Source organism: Dromiciops gliroides, chromosome 6 (genome assembly GCF_019393635.1).
Source record: "Dromiciops gliroides isolate mDroGli1 chromosome 6, mDroGli1.pri, whole genome shotgun sequence".
In the NCBI taxonomy this organism is placed as follows: domain Eukaryota; kingdom Metazoa; phylum Chordata; class Mammalia; order Microbiotheria; family Microbiotheriidae; genus Dromiciops; species Dromiciops gliroides.
This window is the reverse complement of record NC_057866.1, coordinates 228,908,014-228,929,309: the sequence shown is the minus strand read 5'-3', so window position 1 is coordinate 228,929,309 and position 21,296 is coordinate 228,908,014. Positions and strand designations below refer to the sequence as shown.

General features: G+C 40.1%; 1 protein-coding gene across 2 annotated transcripts in view; it reads right to left on the bottom strand.

Moving 5' to 3' along the window:
• The window catches only part of PAPSS1 (3'-phosphoadenosine 5'-phosphosulfate synthase 1), a 138,303-nt gene that overhangs the window by 56,227 nt on the left and 60,780 nt on the right, over window positions 1-21,296 (bottom strand). For both annotated transcript variants that reach the window (XM_043973385.1, XM_043973386.1), the window contains 3 exons: window positions 19,590-19,701; window positions 15,711-15,916; window positions 8,271-8,406 (listed from right to left, as the gene is read on the bottom strand). In XM_043973385.1, the coding sequence (XP_043829320.1) occupies window positions 8,271-8,406; window positions 15,711-15,916; window positions 19,590-19,701 (454 nt within the window). The remainder of the gene's footprint in view (window positions 1-8,270; window positions 8,407-15,710; window positions 15,917-19,589; window positions 19,702-21,296) is intronic.

Sequence of the window (21,296 nt, the reverse complement as noted above, 5' to 3'; positions counted from 1 at the left end):
ATAAGTGAATAGGGGCAATGGCAACTCAAAAAGCTACGGCAATCTTAGGCTTTATTAAAAGAGAAATTGCGCCCAGTGGTGAAGAAACCATGGCACTCTTCTCCAGAGAGATCAGTGTATGGAGTTCAGTTCTGAATGCCATGTTTTAAAAAAGACACTGAGAAGCTACATTATATTCACAGCAGAATCAGAGCTCATGGGAGGAATGGAGGTGAAGCCATAGAAAATTTTGTTAAAGGAAATGCAGAATATTTAACCTGGAAAAGAGAAGGCAGGGAACATGATTACTTCTTTTTTTTTTTTTTTTTTGCAGGGCAATGGGGGTTAAGTGACTTGCCCAGGGTCATACAGCTAGTAAGTGTCAAGTGTCTGAGGCCAGTTTTGAACTCAGGTCCTCCTGAATGCAGGGCCAGTGCTTTATCCACTGCACCACCTAGCCGCCCCATGATTACTTATTTAAGTACTGATGAGCTCTAATGTGGAAGAGGAATAGACTGGCTTTACTTAATAATAATAATGGCTAACATTTATATAGTACTTACTATATGGCAGGCACTACAGTAAGCATTGTTGTTTGTCCTTTCGTTCTCCAAGAGGACCATGACATCAGGGTGATGTTAGGATTTGCAGTGAAATGGATTTAAGGGAGGGCTGTGCAAGGGTACTAACCTCACTCTCTCCTCCAGAGCCATCTTGGTCTAGTGGCAAAATATGTATCAGGATGACTGGAGACGGCCCCGGATGTTTTAAGGCAAATACACTTAAGTGGCTTGCCCAGGGTCACACAGCTATTAAGTATCTGAGGTGAAATTTGAATTCTGGTTCTCCCAACTTCAGGGCTAGTGTTCTATCCACTACACCACCTATCTGCCCCTTTGGTAAGCATGAAGATCCAAAGAAAGGCAAAAAAAAAAAAGTTATTACTCTCAAGGAGCTTAACATTATCTTCATATATCATAATTTGTTTAACCACTGCCCAAAAATCAGCACAAAAGAGATCTTTAAGCAAACGATGACTACTTTGAGGGCATGTTGTAAAAAGCATTCCACTGTGCATAAATTAGCTGAGATAGCCTCTGAGCCCCCTTTTTTTTTTTAAAGTGAGGCAATTGGGGTTAAGTGATTTTCCCAGGGTCACACAGCTGGTAAGTGTTAAGCGTCTGAGGCCGGACCTGAACTCGGGTCCTCCTGACTCCAGGGCCGGTGCTCTATCCACTGCGCCACCGAGCTGCCCCTGAGCCCTTTCTAACAATAAGATTCTGAGGGTATTTGAATTACTGCAGAGGTAAACTAAACAAGACTGGGCAACAGACAGAATAGATTGAGCAAAGGGTTTAAAAAATTTAAGATAGATTTAAAGATAACCTAAAACCGTGGTTACAAGAACGGGTGACTTGGTTTTATCGAAAAAGAGTAGAAAATTCAGAGACATACTGGTGAAGAGGAGTGACACATAGGAAGGCTTAATGAGCTCAATTTGGGAGGAAGAGGGATGGTAAGTTAAGGGCTAGCTAACATCCAGATGAAGTTATTTAATAGGAAAATGGAAATAATGGGTTAGAGGTTACAGGTAAAGACACATATAAAGGTGATAACTGAAGCTTTTGGAGTAGATGCATGTGGAGAGAAGAAAGTCAAAGACAACTCTGGGACTCACTCAAGTTTATGAGCCAGCAAGAGAAACAGAAGGAAGAGTCGGAGAAGAAGGAAAGACAGGAGTACATTATCACAGAAGTCCTAGAGATGAGTTCCATATCTATAGTTCATGGCTTAATCGCTCATCTCTCCAAGTTTTGTGTTTACTGTTGCCTATAAAATGTCAATTTATTTATCACAAATCTAAAAATAAACCAGCTTAAAACAACTCTCCTTAATTATCCCTCTAAATGTTCAACCCTTTTCCAATTCCCTTCTCATTGTCTCTAATATCAGTCTTCTAACTCTTCTGGACTTATCTCCGTTGCGTTTTCCTCAGACCCTCTTTACTTTAGCATCTATTTAATCCAGGAATCTGAAACCTTTGAAAGCTTATAGTGCCATCTTTATGTTCCTTCTTCTGGCTACTGTGTGTGTGTGTGTGTGTGTGTGTGTGTGTGTGTGTGTGTGTGTGTGTGTGTGTGTGTGTATGTGTGTGTGTGTGTGTGAGAGAGAGAGAGAGAGAGAGAGAGAGAGAGAGAGAGAGAGAGAGAGAGAGAGAGAGAGAGAGCGCCAGAGAGAGCAAGAGAGATCGAGAGAGAGAGAAGATAAGTACTTGTCACCAACCCTTTTGGTGAAGTGGCCCAAAACATGCTCTCCTAAGCATGGACAATGGAGTGTGACAATAACAGTGGACCGTGGCACAATTCTGAGACACACCGCCATGGGTTGCTGATTCCTGACCCAGGCCATCATTCAATTTTCCAGATTCTTCATCCACATTTCCAAAGCTCATTTTTCTTTCCACTCCTTCCATCTTAATCATCCTAAATCAGAACTAATAGCCTTTCCACATAGTACAAATGAATCTAAGCATCATAATGTTTCTGTGCTTTAAGCTGCCTCCCTAACCAGCATGTGTGTATGTATAAGAACATATATAAATATATTATATGATACTTAAAAACTATGTCTCTCAAAAAATTGAGCCTTCACATAAACTATGTGTTCTCACTATTTGGAATACTCACCCAATGCCTAGATTTATGGAGTGGGGATAGGATGGGAAGAAGGGGGACATTGGGAATATGGTTTATTTTGTTTTGTAAGAAAAATCATGTAATTTTAGCGACCATTCCTACAACATATTTTGCCAAATAAATGTTCATTATTGTAAGAAGAAAAAAAAAGTTGCGATTTTTAATGTTTTTGTCATGGGTCCCTTTGGCTACAGCCTGATGAAGCCTATGGACCTTTTTCTTCTCAAAATTATGTTTTTAAATGCATAAAATAAGTGGGGTACAATAGAAAAAAATTGTACTGAAATATAGTTATCAAGATATTAAAAACAAAAAACATCCCAAGTTCACAGATCCCAGATTAAGGACCCCTACTATAAAGAATAGAATAGTAGGAAGTACCACAAGGCACTGGAAAAAATTCTGGTTTGGAATACAAGAGAGACTTGGATTTTAAATCTGGCTCAGACACTTAGCTGTGTGAATTTGGTCAAATCGCTTAAACTCTCTAAGTTTCCATTTTCTTGTCTGTAAAATGGAGATAAAGGAATACTTGCTTACCTGTCTCATGGAGGAGCTGCTAGCAGAGTGCTTTATAAATCTTACAGCACTCTCTAAATGTGAGCTACTGTTATTTAAAACACTCCTTGCAACTCATTTCTTTCATGAATCCTTCCTAGACTTCCCTATTAGATGAGTTTCTTGATAGGAGAAGCTCTGTTAACGATTACTTTGTAACTCTTTAATCTGTCAGTCAATACACATTTATTAAGTTCTTAATATGTACCAGGCATTGTGCTAATCAGCAGGTGTTTAATGTACAATAACCATGGATTGAGACTTGCCTCATTTGAATCTTCTCCTCATTTCAGCATTGTTGGTCCACCAATAGATCAATTCCCTTACCCAGCCCTCTTCTAACACTTCTCACATTCCCTAATGGGGACACTAAAAAAAAGACCTCTTAATTTTCCCAGAGGTAGAACATTCTACAGGCCATTCAAGGTGATGAAGTCAGGAAGTGATGTAAAAGTCTGAAAACAGGACTGGATCACTCACAGCAAAGACAATCAGTTACTTCTAGGGTAAAGAGGAGGGAAAAAATTAAAAAGAAGACCGAAGTGAGAAGCCATCTATTGCTCTCTACCCCTTTGTAGTACATCTTGGATTTCAGCCGTGGCTCGTTGCTGCCCTACCAGCAGAACAAACAAACAAACCATAACAACCATGCATGACCCTTGAGTCTGTTACTTATTTGTCTAATAGCAAAGAGGGTCTGAAATATAAAAACGAATAAAACAATACTCTGTGGCTCTTTGCTCTCTGATGTCAGGCTAATGACATGAGCTCTGAACTACTTTTAAACAAAAGTTAAAGTACCTCTCTTATTCAAAAGATATTTGATTCTGAGTTACCTTTCTTTAGCCATATATATAATATGTATATATGTACAGATACGTGAGTATGTATACACATGTGTGTATATGTAAAAAATCAATGTTGAAGGCCACATGTTACCAACAATTAGCACACACAATCTTAATATGAATTCAAATACAAATTTCCAACCTTAAGTCAAGTCCCCCTCCCTAAAGCCTTTGCAGAGACAGAAGATTCAACAGGGTTGAATTTTTGTATTTTCCAGATTTTCTCAATGTATTGGTGGGTTTGCCGGTTCTTTTTTCTTTTTCTTTTTTTCTTAAAATAATGTATTTGTCATATGGAATGGCTTCCTAAGACAGGAAAAGAGAGAGAGATGGGGGGAGGGGAATGTAGGTGATATTTTTAAAAGACACTCCTGAATTTTTTAATCAATGAGAATCTCACCAAGGCCTCCAGCAAACTATTTTCACTAAGTTTTCAAGAATAGAACGCAGGGCAGATAAAGAAGAAAAGCTAAGTGTTACTTTTTGCAAGGCAAAGAAAGTAGAGTAACAAAGAGAATAGATTTGGAGCCAAAGGACCTTGGGTTTGAATCCCAGATCTACCGGGGTTTGACATCAGATTGATGTCTATGACATCGTATGAGCCATTTAATTTCTCTAGGCTTCTGTTTCCTCATTTGTAAAATGAGAGACTTGGACTCACTGATATTGAAATCCCTTCAACTTTAACTCCTATAGACTCAGTTTAAGTTTTTACTGCTTGGTCTATCAGCAAGAAGACCCTCCATCACAAAGTTAGTCAATAAACATAGTGCTTGCTATGTGCCAGGGACTGTGCTAAGCTGTTGTTCCTGTTGTTCAGTCATTTTTCAGTCATGTCCAACTCTTTTTTTTTCGGGGGGGGGGCTGGGCAATGGAGGTTAAGTGACTTGCCCGGGGTCACACAGCTAGTAAGCGTCAAGTATCTGAGACCAGATTTGAACTCAGGTCCTCCTAAATCCAGGGCCAGTGCTTCTATCCACTGCGCCACCTAGCTGCCCCCATGTCCAACTCTTTATGGGATTTTCTTGACAGAGGGACTGGAGTGGTTCACTATTTCTTTTTCCAGCTCATTTTAGAGATGAGAAAACTGAGGCAAACAGAGTTAAGTGACTAGTCCAGGGTCACACAGCTAATAAGTGTCTGAGGCCAGATGTGAATTCAGGATGATGAGTCTTCCTGATTCCAGGACTCTATCCACTGTGCCACCTAGCACAGTATCCACTGTGCTAAGTTATTAAGCACATACTAAGTGCCAGGCACTACTAAGTTTAAGTGCCTACTATGTGCCAGGTACTGTGAAACCACTGGGGATACAAAGAAAGGCAAGCTCACAGTGCAATGGGGGAGTTGACACATAAACGACTATGGGCAGACAAGGTCTAACCAAGATAAATAGGAAACAATCCACAGGGGAAGGCGCTAGAATTAAGAGGGACCAGGACAGCCTGGAAGAAGACCCTGTGTCTCCTTCCCTCCCTTCCTCAGACACTGGAGACACAGGCTAGAGAAAAAGCAGGATCCCTCCCCAGCTTCTCTAACAAGTCACTCAGGGCCCAAGTTGCTTTTTAGTATCAGAGAATGGTTCAGCTTCTTCAATGTCAATATACAGGCTCATGTGAGCAGACTGTGCCTCCATTCCTCCCTGGATAACCAGGAGACTTAGGACCCAGTGAGGTCTCTGGGTGTGGGGAGAATGAAGTCGGCAAAGGTCTAAAGCAGTTCAAGTATTTTCTGAATTTTAGAAAATGTTCACTAGAAAATATCATGTGCAGAGGCCCAGCCTCGCAGTCAGAAAGACCTAGATTTCAGTGCAGCCGCCTGAACATCTCAGGCCCCAAGCAACTGCCTACAACCTGAAGCTGTGGAAGAAATGCCTAACAGGAATGTTGGAGGGCAAGGCTCTCAGCGTTCCCTACCCAGATGAAATCACAAGTCTAACCCCCACACCCCCCACTCATACCCCATACACACCACACACAGCCCACAGAAAATCTCAGGCCAGGACTGCACCATACTGTGCACTGATATTGCCAGTGCTAAGGATCCACACCAGAGGCAGCACGATGTTTTGGAGAGAAGGCTGGGCTTGAACCCTGCCTCCAACACACGCTAGCCGTGTGCCCCTGGCCAGGTTTGTGAACTTCTCAGTGCCCCCAGGCAGTTCGCTAAGTCTGTACGTCATATAGATGAGGCACCAACCTTCAGTGGTAGAGGGAGTTTCCTCATCTGGAAGCACCCTCCATTAGCGAGCTTACAAACCCAGTCCCTACCACCATCTGCACATTCTAGCTGTGGACATGGGCAATCTCCTAGCACTGACCCCAAACCAAGTCCAAATGGGAATCTGATGAAAGACCCATCTGAGCCAACATGAGACCCATCAGCACGTGTTGCTCTGCCTTGTCTTCTCACACTTCTCTCCATTTTATTGTCCAAAACAGTCACTGGAAAAATAGTGTCACCTATGAATAGCCTTTTCCCTTATTATTCTTTGTAAGTTCTGTATGTAGTGCCACTGACTGCTAAAACAAAGCATTTTGCTAAAATCGGGTTTTTTGATGAATATGAGATATTTTTATCCACACATTCATCCAGATATTTATTAAGGGGAAGAAAAGGAAGCAAGCATTTACTATGGTAGGTGGCAGGCACTGTGCTAAGTACTTATAATTATATCATTTGATTCTCACAATAACCCTACGAGACAGGTGCTATTATTATCCCTATGTTACAGGTGAGGAAACTGAGACAGTCAGAGGTGAAGTGATTTGCCCTGGGCCACACAGCTTGTAAATATTTAAAGCAAGATTAGAACTCAGTTCGTCCAGTCTCCATATCTAGTGTTCTATCCACTGAGCCACCGCTGCCTACTTTGTACACATCCTATTAAAAATAAAAATTTTCATTTTGCCTTCAAACTTCTATTTTTTGTGTTAAGTTTTGTAACATACAACTTACTGATGAGTTTTTAGAATATTTCTTTCACACATCATCTAAAAAAAACAAATGAAGGTACAAAAATGCCTCTGCTGCATGCTGCCTTCCTTCCCAGTATAAATTCCTTTCCTACAGTTCTTATCCTTCCCTCTTTTGTTATGTAAACTGTCGTTTTTAGATGGCAGTGAGAGGGGGAAAAAAATCAAGTAACAAATATTTCTTAAGTGTCTACTATGCTTCAGGCACTGTGCTGTGTACTGAGAACACAAAATAAACAAATAAATGAACAAACAAATAAATAGGTAAATAGATGAATAAATAAATGAATAAATAAAGCGACCTCCAACTTCAAAGAGTTCACATAATGTCAGAGGAAAATCAAATGTACAAATATAAAAAAAATTAAAATTCATTACAAGATAATTTCTGTAATGGAGGGCACTGGAACCTGGAAAAGTAAAGGGATAACAACTGAAATAAACAAGGATTCCCAAGAAAGAATCAAATTACAAACACCAATTAGAAGTCAGGAAAATTTTGCCCAGGAACTTGACGATATTACAAAGCTCAATGGGGGCAGCTAGGTGGCACAGTGGATAAAGCACCGACCCTGGAGTCAGGAGGACCTGAATTCAAATCCAGCCTCAGACACTTGACACTTACTAGTTGTGTGACCCTGGGCAAGTCATTTACCCTTCATTGCCCCATAAAAAAACCAAACAAACAAACAAACCAAAAAAAAAAGCTCAATGAGCACTTCAGCAAATTTGGAACTACTGTTAATATTCAGATTGCTTTTAAGGGTGATCCTGAAACAGCAACCAACCACTATATCACTAATGATGAAGCCAGAAAAGTCATTTCCAGCACAGAAGCTATTCTAAATAAAAATCAGGAAAAGCCTCAAGCAGGAGGTGAAAAAGAGTGAAAAAGAGAGCCCTTTGCAGGCACTGGAGAAGTGAGAAGAGGAGATCCATATACTGTCACACGTCGGGATCAGCAGGCAGGGTGGTCTGGCCCCAAAGTAGAGGGTAGAAAAGCCTGGAAGAGTCAGATTGTGACAGAACATTCCATTCTAGAGGCCAGAGGAAGCCACTGTGCAGTTTTTTTGATCAGAGAGAGCTAATCTGAACTTTAGCGATTATCACCTCCTCCCAAGCAAGAATTCTACCAGTCCCATCCTGAGCTGACAAGGACACATCCAAGTGAAATGATAATGACACCAGATCTGAAAATAAGGCAAATGACTTACCAGCATTCATATCTTTAAATTTCTGTTTTAATTCAGCAGGAGTGAGGCGGTACTGGTCAAGGCCGTCATTCCAATAAATTCGGTCCAGGACTTGAAGATCACCCCCAACCAGCCAATCCCCTTGCTCCATCACCATCTGTCAGGAAGGGAAAGGGAAAATTTGAAGGACAAAAAAACAAGGAAGAGTTCCCTTTAGAAGCAGAAATACAAAGCCCAATAAGCAAATATACTTCTTTTGGTGGGATAGGGAGGTAATAAGCTTTTATGCACCTATTATGTATATGCATATTATGCTGCTAAGCACTTTACAAATATTATCTCATTTGATCCTCAGAACAATTCTTCCAGGTAAATGTTGTTATTATGCCCATTCTACAGTTGAGAAAACTGAGGCAGAGGTGAAATGACTCACTCAGGGTCACACAGCAGCAAGTATTTACGGCCACCTTTGAATTCAAGTCTTCCTGACTCCAGGCCCATTGGTCTTCCCACTGTGTCACCTACCTGACTCATATAAGGTAAGAAAAGCTGATACAAAAGGCTTCCATTCCCATTACACCTGAAGGCTGAAAGTCGTAGAATGTAAATGTTCTCTTAGTGATTTTAAGATATGATAACTTCTTTAATCAAACAAGTATTTATTAAACTCCTACAATGTATAAGGCACTGTGCTGAGGATACAAATACAATGAAACAACACCCACACACAAGAGCTTATATTATTTTATAATTTAAATTAATTAAACAAATGTGCTCTTAGGAACAAAAGGGAAAAGGGGAAAGTGAGTGGAAGAAAATCTCAGAAAAGGAACAAACCCTAGAGAAATGAAGGTCACTTGGGAAGCAATGATCACAAGTATTCAAGTAGTGAAAGAATCTTCATGTGGAAGAGAGATAATATTCGCTGTGCAGTGCTACAGATCAGCAGAGTAATGCAGTGGATGGAGCACTCAGGAAGACCTGAGTCCAAACATGGCTTCGGACCCTGGGCAAACCATTTAATCTCTTTCATACTCAGTCTCCTCATCTGTAAAATGGGGATAATAACAGGACCTACTTCATAGGCTTGTTGTGAAGACCAAGTGAGATAACACATGTAAAACAACTTGCAAACTTTAAAGCATTCCAGGAATACTAGTTACAGTTAGTAAACTCTGAACAGCAAGTAGGAGTTAAAGGGGAGGAGATTTGAGCTCAATATAAGAAAGAACTATGAGCACTGTCTGAAAGTAGAAGTGCTGCTTGCCTCACCAAGCTGTGAACTCCAGGCCAGTGCAAGCACCCTAAAGGGGAATAGTGTAACTAACTGATTTCGCACAGGACTACAGTGACAGGCCAGCTGGGGGCTGGTCCCTTCCAGCACTAACCTCCTTTGATTCTACAAATGTATAGAGAAGGTGCTGCTCTGGTTAAGAAATATCTGGCAATGGACAGTAACCCTCAGCTCAGGGAAGCCCTCCTGCAAACTGCCTCCTTTCTTCCCTCCGGAACTGCTTAGGGAAGCTGGACAGCATTACAGACCTCTTACTGCTGGGTAGTAATCTTCCTCTTCTTAGTAACCACCTTTCAAAATGCCTTTAACAACCCAACTTATCCACAGCAATTGTTGGGGGAATCTTTGGCCCATGCCCCTAAGGTCCCCAGCCTCCTTATCTTTCAGATAACATCAGAGTTCCAAGTAATACAAGTGGAACTATTTCAACTCTCATCCTCTCTGTCTTGCAAATCCTCTGTATCTTGTCTCTCTTTCTTTCCTAAGGGACTGAGATGTCCTTTTGTACTTAGAGCTAACCCTTCTCCAACTGTGCTGACACCACCCCACTTCCACCTCCTCTACAGAAACGGTGTCAAATTGAAATAGAAAGTTATGGGGAAGGGGAAGGAAATAAGTATTTGTTAAGCACCTACTCTGTGTCAGGCACCATGGTGAAGTGACTTCCCCAGGGTCACACAGTAAGTGTCTGAGGCCATAGATGAACTCAGGTCATCCTGAATCCAGGACCAGCACTCTATCTACTAAACCACCAAGCTGCCTCAGATAGTACATTTTTGTATCCCCCACCACACCTTACAAGGTTCTGTGCACAGTAAAGATTTGCTAGATTGACCAATAGAACTTCAGAGCTAGAAGGGAACTTAAAAATAACATAGTTCAAACTCTACTTACAGAAGAGGAAATCAAGGTACAAAAAAATTAAAGTGATTTGCTCACAGAAACAGTGAGTAACAAAAAGGACCAGAACCCAGGTCTCTTGGGTTCCAGTCCCATACACTTTCTACTTCACCACACAATAACATAAACAAAAACAAAAACCGTTGTACAGTGATTCCCCACTTGCCTGTTTAACAAAGTCACTTGCTTCTTGCTCATATTTTCTACCATACTCAATCATGTAAGTAGCTAGTTAGGAAAACAATCACTAGTTTTGCCTACTGAATCAAATATGTATAAAAAATAAATGACCAAATTTAAAAGTTATAAACTTTCAAAATCAAAGCTTGGGTTATTATAAATTTGAGAATTAAAAAATAGCCATTCTGCTTACAATTAATTATACTTTTCAAAAGAACACAGCCTCAAAATACATGAAAAAGACAAATGTCAAATGTATAAATCCTACTGGTCTTTTCTTCTATTCCATGGAATTGGTCCAAGTACAGGGCTTTCTGAAAGCAGGGGACACTGTTGCTACAATCATCACCCCAAAACATGGCAAGAAACAGACTTTACATCTGAAAAGTGTGTTCCATACCATTGCATTACTGATATAATTTTGTGTACATAAGCAAACATCTGCCAACAAAGCAGAGATGTGACTTAATTCTGGCAAACTCTGGTCCATTATAAGTGCTTCTTTGAAAATCTTATCCCATTTAACATTCACATCTATCACACCTAAATTGTTCTTTCCTTCTCAAACAAAATCCATGATACACAAACACCTAAGATGCCTAGAAGCATACTAGTGTATAACACATCATATAGATGTCATGAAGGATAGGCTCCCTCATCAATAACAGCCAACAGGGGAAAGTACTATAAAGTAGTTTCTGACCAGCTGAAACAACCAAACTTTCCTAATTGCCAGAGTTGGAGAAGAGCCAGGAAAAGTCCAACTGGGAGAGGCCAATAGCTTGATGAGCTGCCATATGTGTGTGACAGGGCACCTTCTCAGAGAAGAGTATTCACAACAAACAGCTAAGTCAGTGATCATTTTCGACCACAAATACCTATGGCTAGAAACAGCAAATACAAAAGGAGAAAATGCCTCACACCCCAGAAATCTAGCCAAAATCAACAAATTATATTGTAGAAAAGAGCAAAAGACTGCTTTGATGCTTGCTAATGAGAATCTGGTAAAGTCAGAACAAACGGGGAAAAGAGAGCTCACAATGAGCTACGTCTAATATAATTTTAAGTTTATAGCTAGTCCTGGATGCAATGAAGAATTCTTCTCACAATTAAAGAGTGAAGGGCGTCCAGGGTATGGCATGGAACACTCCCCCGTGTACGCCCTGCAACCTCTAGCAATGGCCTCATTCCCCTGAAGAAGAACAATTACAAAGACTTTAATGCACTGTGACAGGAATAGGAAATAGGATGTTCCTGTGAAGCCAGGAAATAAACAATTAAATTTTCCATCCAAATTTATAGCAGATTGTAGACAATCCAAAGTGGACAGTGGGATGGTGCCACCTCAGCAGGCAAAGCTTCTGAGAAGGAAAACGTAGACAGCCTTAAGCTAGTGAAGCAGGATTCAATTTCCAGAGAAGGAAGGATTCAGGAAACATTTTTATCCCATCTTTTTAAAGCCTTTATTTTATTTATCTTTTTTCCCTTTTTGGTGGGGCAATGGGGGTTAAGTTACTTGCCCAGGGTCACACAGCTAGTGAGTGTCAAGTGTCTGAGGCCAGATTTGAACTCAGGTACTCCAGAATCCAGGGCCAATGCTCTATCCACTGCACCACCTAGCTGCCCCCTAAAGCCTTTATTTTAATAGGGCAATTGAAATGTGTGTCCTATTCTTATTTGGTGACTAGCTCTCATACCCTTGTAGTCTAGGGATCTGAATGACACTTTCAATTGAATACCAGTCATTTTCAATTACTACGTAGCTACAACACTCTATGAGAGGCAGCTGGGTAGTACAGTAGAGGGAGTGGAGGGCCTGTGGTCTGGAAGAGCTGAGTTCACATCCAGCCTCAGACACTAACTAGCTAAGTGACCCTAGGTAAGTCATTTCACTACTTCTTGCCTCAGTTTTTCTATCTGTTAAGATGAGGATAATTAATAGCACCTCTCTACCAGGGTTACTGTGAGGATCAAATGACAATGTGTTTGTAAAGCACTTTGTAAACCTCAAAACGCTACAAGTGTTAGGGGCAGCTAGGTGGAGCAGTGGATAAAGCACCAGCCCTGGAGTCAGGAGTACCTGAGTTCAAATCCGGCCTCAGACACTTGACATTTACTAGCTGTGTGACGCTGGGCAAGTCATTTAACCCCAACTGCCTCACCAAAAAAAAAATGCTATAAGTGTTAGTGATTATGACTCCTGTTATGTCATGAAATCAAACCATGACAGAACTCTAATCCAACAAAGCTTTAAGACTTCATTAATTTGGACTCCAAGTAATCTGTGGTAATTCAGACAGTGCTCAAATGAAGTTTACCCATTAAAAATCATATAAACTAGTAGCACAAAGAACATTACACGATAAATTCATCTAATTAACAGAATAAAACTCATGTCAAATTACATTAAAGAGGGGACAGGGCCAAGATGGCCAAGAAAAGATAATGCTTCAAAAATTCTAGAGCAGCAAAACTCACACAAAAGACGGGGTGAAAAAATTTGCCAGCCCAAGACAACTTTAGAAGGTCAGCAGGAAAGTTCTGTTACACCAGGGTGAAAAAGGAGCACAGTCCGCTGCTGGCCCTGCCCCAGCAAACCAGAAGCAGGCCTTAGGGAAGACTGAACCAGAGGCAGCAGTGGCAGCTTCTGGACCTCTCAGCCCCAAAAGACAAAAAGGTCAAAGGAGATTGCAGGGGCCCCTCTGCTGGTAGCAGAGGTAGGACTCTATGGCAGTGTCCATACTTGCATCTGGACTGCAGTCCTGGGTCATAGTCCAGGACAAGGAGGAGCACTAGCACACCAGAGGCTTGAGACCACAAAGGAGTAGGGACCCTGGTCATAATTCCAGGGCAGAAAAGAGTGCTTGTGGTCTCTCATAGAGCAGAGCACAGGCCAGGAGATGAGAAAAAGATCTCTCCCTAAATCATACTACCCTAAAAGAACTGAAAACTTACGGGTCTCCAGAATTACCTGTGAAAAAAGCTGCACAGAAAACTTGAAGCTTGGGACAGTGCCCCCCCCACTCTAGAAACAGAACCCCACATTAGCATAGTTAAACATCAAGAAACAGACTGGAAAAATGAGCAAACATCAGAAAATGTTCCCAACTATAGAAAGTTACTATGATGACAAGAAAGACCAAAACACAAAGTTAGAAGACAACAAAGCCAAAACTACTATATCCAAAGCCTCAAAGAAAACTGTGAATTGGTCTCAGGCCATGGGAGAGCTCAAAAAGAATTTTAAAAATAAAGTAAGAGAGGCAGAGGAAAAATTTGGAAAAGAAATGAGAGTGATGCAAGAAAATCATGAAAAAAAAGACTTGATAGCTTAGTAAAGAAGGCACCAAAAAAAAAAAAATACTGAAGAAAATAACACCTTAAAAAACAAATAGGCCAAATGGTAAAAGAGGCACAAAAATCCAGTGAAGAATGGCTTGAAAAGCAGAATTGCCCAAATGGAAAAAGAGGTACAAAAATTCACTGAAGAGAAGAACTCCTTAAAAAACAGAATCAGCCAAATGGAAAAGGAAGTACAAAAGCTTACTGAAGAAAATAACTCCTTAAAAATTAGAATTGGGGGGCAGCTAGATGGCGCAGTGGATAGAGCACTGGCCCTGGAGTCAGGAGTATCTGAGTTCTAATACGGCCTCAGACACTTAACACTTACTAGCTGTGTGACCCTGGGCAAGTCACTTAACCCCAATTGTCTCACTAAAAAAAAAAAAATTTTTAATTTAAAAAAAAATTAGAATTGGGCAAGTAGAAGCTAATGACTTTATGACACATCAAGAAACAATAAAACAAAATCAAAAGAATGAAAAAAATTGAGGACAATGTGAAATATCTCATCAGAAAGACAAATGACCTGGAAAATAGATACAGGAGAGATAAGTCGTTGCATAGGATTGTGATAGAATACTATTGTGCTATAAGAAATGACAAGCAGGATGCTTCTCAGAAACACCTGGAAAGACTTACATGAACTGATATAAAGTGAAATGAGCAGAACCAGAATATTGTATCCAGTAAAAGCAATATTGTATGATAATCAATTATGAATGACTTAGTTATTTTCAAAAATACATGACTCAAGATAATTCTGAAGGACTTATCATGAAAAATGCTATTCATCACCACAGAAAAGTGATGCAGTCTGAATGCAGACTTTATTGTTCTTATGGGGTTTTTTGGTCTGTGGTTTTGTTTCCCCCACAACATGACTAACATGGAAATGCTTCACATGACTGCACATATATAATCTATATTAGGTTGTTTGCCTTTTAAATGAAGGCAGGAAGAGAGAAAAGAAGGGAAAGATTTTAGAACTCAAAAAATTGTTTAAAAAAGAGTATGAAAAATTGTTTTTTACATGTAATTGGGGGAAAATGAAATATTAAATTTTAATTTAAAAAAACATTAGAAACTTAAGATACTTGCAGAATTTTGAGGGCAGAAATGAATAGAATGAGTTGTTTCTGACCCAAATATAGTCACCCCCCCAAAAAAAAATTCTCTCTGGTATATAATACTATTGCCACTGCAAATTACCAACTCACTATGGTAATTTTCTTAGTTTTTAGGTACCAAAATTCAAAGGTATTTCATAAACTAAAGACTTGGTAGAGACCTTGGGGCGACCTATCTAGCTTCCTAACCCTTTACAGCAGCAGTGCCTCCCCATGTCCCATGGAGCTTATCACTTCACCAGGCAACTCACTTTATTTTCAGACAGATTTAACCCATCAAAAATTCTTACGCAGGGCAGCTAGGTGGTGCAATGGATAATCCCCCAGCCCAGTTACTGTGCAAAAACAAATGGAACACATTATTCTAATTTGACTTTTTCTTGGTGAACCCATGATGCGTCCGTGTAACTGCCCATCCAAACCTAAATGCAAGGTGAGAAATAAATAAATGGTTTCAATCTCCACCTGGGCAAGATTGATCTTGAATCTGCCGAGCTTAAGCTATCTCGATCAAGCAGTCAATAGGGTTAGGGTTAGCCAAGAGGGAGATCACAACAGTCATGATAAAACAAAAGCTAAGTAGAAATGCAAATACTTGGGGGAAGGGGTTAATATAACCTTGATGTATGGGTGTTCCTTGCATGTTGTTCCCCACTGTCTTGCACAGCGTTCCTCTTTTCTGTGTTCGAAGAACTCTGGATTTCGGAGAATGGCAACTCGACGACCCTCATACATCAGGGCAAATGCTGTACAGCCATCCAGTCTCTCTCTTTCCTCTTGAGTAGCTGACAGAACTATAGGAACTGACAAGTTAATTACTCCCCCTATGGAACAAGAAAAAAAAACACACACATACATAAGGCCCAGGTTATCAGACGTTGGCTTAAAACTTTAGGGTGTGGGGGCAGCTAAATGGCACAGTGGATAGAGCACTGGCCCTGGATTCAGGAGGACCTGAGTTCAAGTCCGGCCTCAGACACTTGACACTTACTAGCTGTGTGACCCTGGGGCACTTAACCCCCATTGCCCCGCAAAAAAAAAAAAAAAAAGTTTAGGGTGTATTCTTAGTACTAAGACATTTTAGGTTCAAGTCTATAACTGATGCTCCACTGGTACTTAGAAAATAGGTATAGAATGCCGACAAAGAAGCAGCTTCCTTTCAGGGCAGGCAGGCCTACCACCAACCAGCACGTCTGTTTTAGAAAAATGGCCAAATGAAGTGTAATCAACACAACGGCCCTGCACCAACCCATGAACCACGCTAGCTCATGCTGGGGACCACAGAGCAAACACAACGGCGGTATAAAGGGCAGAGTGTGCTAGGAAGGTAGTTTATAACGCTTGACTTGCCATCATCACCTTCATTAAACTGTTACTGGGCACTTCATGTCCAGCTCGGCCTCTACACCACGAGGTCTGGCCCCTTCGGCAATACGAAAAGGCCCACAACCCCTTCTCAGAACCCTGTTTCTCAATCATTGAAGGAAATGCTAAATTTCACTTTGAGGTTGATGAAGATAAATATGTAACATTTTTCCACACCTAAGTTCACAGACACTAAAAAAATCTATCCACAGACCCCAGATGAAGAATTCTGGTTCACTGCAGGGCGCCAGGGTGCTGGCAGTCCAGGCCTTCAGGGCCTGTGGCCTGGCTCGGGCTGCCACTAGCTCCATGGCAAGCGGAGGAGGCATCCCTTCTGATGAAGAGCAGGCTACTGGTTTGGAGAGAGAGATTATGATGGCTACAAGGAATGACCTGGATGCCTACAATATGTTAGCCCCAAAGGCTGCTCCAGGGACTAAGGAGGAGCCGGACCTGGTCCCTTCCATCACTGACAAGCAAAGAGTGGGCTCTATCTATGAAGAGGACAACACTGCAGTCATCTAGCTCTGGCTTCACAGAGGCAAGTCACAGCGCTGCCCTAACTGTGGAACCCATTACAAGCTGGTACCCCCACCAGTTAAGCCACTGAGCCCCTAGACTGGTTTACCTGAGATATGGTGTAATGTTTTCTTCCCTCCAATAAAAGATTAGCCATTTCCCTGGCTCTCCCATTTAAAAAAAAAAATCCTGGTTCTATACAGCCTGTATACTCCATTAAATGGATTATTTCTCAAACATACTTAGCCCTTTCTTGACTCTGAACCTTTTTAACTGGTATGTTCTATGTTGTTGTTGTTTTTCAGTCATTTCAGTCATGCCCAATTATTTGTGAGCCCAATTGCAGTTTTCTTGTCAAAGAAACTACCATTTTCTTCTCAGCTCATTTTACAGATGAGAAAACTGAGGCAAACAGGGTTGAGTGAATTGTCCAGTGTCATATCGCTAGTAAGTATCTAAGGCCAGATGTGAACTCTGATCTTCTGGACTTTAGGCCCAGCACTCTATCCATGATGTGACCTACATACAAAGAGAGGCAGTTCCCCCCCCACCCCAGAGCATGAGAGGAATGTGCTACATACCATCTTTCCAAAGATAACAGAATCCCTGCTAGTGATAATAAACTGCCATAAGTAGTGCACTGTGGCAGAAAATCCACTCCTTACAGAGTAAGAAAGCAAAAATTCCTTATAACCCAGCCAGACCCTAATTAACCTCAATATCATTGGGCAAAAAGTGTAAGGAGAACTCACAGGTTGGCAGGCTCAATGTGAAGACTTTCCCCCTCTCCCCCCTCCTCTCCCCACTCCAAGCTGACCAGCAGGTCAGGTTCTAACCTGAACCATTTGTCTATGTTTGCTCCCTATTCACATGGTAAGAAAATAGAAGATTTTCTTGGATGAATGTCCAACACAGCCATGTGGATTTGTTTAAGTGAAGTCACCCAGGCTGAAATGACATATACTACACTTGTTTCAGAAATCAAAGAATCAGCAGAAACTTCTTTGGATAAAAGAGGCAAAAACAAAATTAAAAAATGACTGTCTGACTGCCTAAAAATTACTAACATTCCTTTCAGATGAATCCCAGGATGAAAGGGTCCATTTGCATCACATGTAGACAGTCTTTCCTATGGAGTAGGGATTCTTAACCTTTTCCGTGTGTCATGGACCCCCTTTAGTAGTCTTGTAAAACCTGGGGATCCCTCTAAGACTCATTTTTTAAAATGCATAAACTAAAATACAAAAGGTTACAAAGGAAACCAAAGATCATTAAAAATAAAGATAATTTTTTTTCCTATTCAAGTTCACAGATGCCCTGAAACCTATGGGTCCATGGAGCTCAGGTTAAGACCCTTGCTACAGAGGAAATGACAAATGGCTCTTGCTATTTAGAGCTGAAGGAGAGAACCAAAAGGTGATATGTCATCTATATGTTTGCAATAAGATCTCTAAGAAAGAATGGCTAACACACCCAGGTCCAAAAGTAGTTCTCAGAAAAACTGCCTTTGAAATGTGACTGACATTAACAGTAGTTTACCAGGCGACCACCACCAATCTACTCAATGTTGGATGTTAAATTTTTTAACAAAAATTAGTTTGCAGAGTTAAAGGTTGGTCTGGGTTTTAACTGTTATAAATTAAGAATGACAACCATGATCCTTAGTAACTTTCATGATTTTATATATTTGTCAGTAAATCAAAATTACGATACCTTCAAAAATGATGTCTTTAAATTCTTAGAAAATTATGTTTAGAAAAGGCTAAAATTATTTCTGCATAGATGTTTTTCCTTCATAATATTTAAATATCTCTTGAGGAAAATTTTAAACTTTTCATTACCCATCTTTTTTATTTTAGTTTGGTGAAATAAAAGATAACTAAAAGAATGATAAACTATTTTTCATCACTTTTGAATTGAAGAACGTGGTAACTAGTAAGTAACTATTTACAAATGATTTTTCTCTAAAAATCAAAAGGCTACAATTATTTCTGGGAAGCAAAGGCTGATGTGATATAGAAAATGCACCAACTAGTCCTAGATTCATAGGACCCAAGTTCAAATACCAACTCGGCCGGAAATTGTCACTTAAGCTCCCTAAAATTCAATTTATTCATCTGTAAAATGACGGGGAGAACTAAATGTGATTTCTAAAGTCCCTTCTGAGTCTAGAGCCTACAAATCTTTTCATAAGGAAACTTTTATCCATGTGGATCTTTCTGCATTGGCCCAACCTATTTATTAATAGGAAGATACAAGACAGAATTGAAAATGCATAACATTCATTCATCAAAGAACAGGAAGGCAAAGGAAAAGGAAATTGATTTTGCTTCTTAGGTCCATGTTCAATTGCTCCCATTCCATTCTTTTCTTTTAAAAAAAAAAAGATGCTGACTTTTTTTTTTAAGAAAAAAGTAAGAAAAATGGAAAATCAATTTTTCTAAAAAAAAATTAACTAAAATAAAAAGTTAATGGCCTCACATGAATTTTTAGTATTGAAGTAGGTGTATACTATTAGGAAAAACTTGGAGATAGAAAAGCATTAAAAAAATAATAAGCCTAGATGTTATAATTTCTCTAAATCAATACAATATTTAATGTAAAATGTCTCACCATCCAGCAGGCAATCAAAATGAAGGCACTGCAAGTATTCCCTCTCTCTCATGAAACCATTTAGTGGAGTCGCCCAGCCTTCTGCCAAAACCTGCACCCACTGCATGTCCAACTAAGAGATGACAAAGAAAAGCAAAGTCCCACATATCCATTATTCGAAAAAGTAATCAAATGCCATGTTACAAAAGAGAATCACATCCATCCACCCACCAATAGACTAACATTTATTAAGCACCTTCTATGTGCTAGGCAATGTGCTAAGCAAACCAATGGACTTTAAGTTTTTTATTTTGAAAAAAGTGGAGACCAACTTTTCAAGGAAGAATATAAAGGTAATCTAACAAGACACACTAAGAACAGAAGTTAGAGACTAGGAAACTACTAAGTTATACACAAACGGCAGAGCAGTCTTCTTTGAGAAATATGGTATAAGAGAAAGGTAAGTGACATAGTGCAAAGAGTGCTGAACTTGGGAGTCAGGAAGACCTGAGTTCAAACCCAGGCTCAGACACTTACTAGCTATGTGATCCAGGGAAAGTCACTTCACCTGTTTCCTCAACAGTAAAACGGGGCTAATAGAATTTAGCTCAAAGGGTGTTGGGGGATCAAATGAAATAATATCTGTAAAGTACTTGACAACATTTAAAACAGGAGGAAGAAGAGGGGCGGCTAGGTGGAGCAGTGGATTAAGCACTGGCCTTGGATTCAGGAGGACCTGAGTTCAAATCCAGCCTCAGACACTTGACACTTGCTAGCTGTGTGACCCTCAGCAAGTCACTTAAGCTTCATTGCTCCGTAAAAAATAATTTTTTTTTTAAAAAGAGAAGAATGTTGTAGTGAAAAGAATTCAGAAGAAAAACTAAGCAAAGTATAGAGAACAAGCAGCCAGATCCAAAGCAGTCACAGAGGTTTTAGAGCAGTAGTCATTCAAAAAGCAGGGGTGAGTATATAAGACACTGGGAGAAGAGCTTTTGTTTATAGATCTTTTAAGTGTCACAGATAGGTAGCACAGTGGATAGATGGAGAAATGCATTTGGAATCAAGAAGACCTAAGTGTACAGCTGGTCCCTTCTCTTCCTGGAATTTCCCTCAGCACCTGGGCCTTTTCACCCTGCAGCATCCCTCTGTCATGCTAGTCTCCCACTGGCTTGGCCATGATGAGCTCGTGCCAGCAATGCTGCATTTCCATCACTGCTAGAAGGATTTGGCCACCATGGCTTGGGATACTAAATAAAACATTCTGAAAGACCAGTGTCTAAAACAAGTACAAATATACAAATAAGCGTAAATATTTTTATCTGACATTACTATAGAGATAGAAGTGACTAGGCAAGGGATATTCCACAGCAGACCACATCTTTACCATAACGTAAATGACCAAAAGATGGAAAGAATACAAGATCTCACTGTGATACTCTTCACTGACTATAAAAATATTTTATTTGTCAGACAAGACACTACTTTAAAAGCTCTCCTCCAACAAGCTATCTACCATGAATAAATGAAAATTATGAAAAGTTTCTTGAGAAGTAACAACTGAAATGTGCTTGTTAAGTGACCCAGTGACAGTAATTGATATCAAAACAAGCATAAAACAGGAAGATGTGTTTGCCAAAAGTGTTTATCACAGTTCCCATCATAAAGCAGGTGCTTAATAAATGCTTAGCTCACAAAAGCTATTATTCACATAGTGCTTTATGGCTGCAA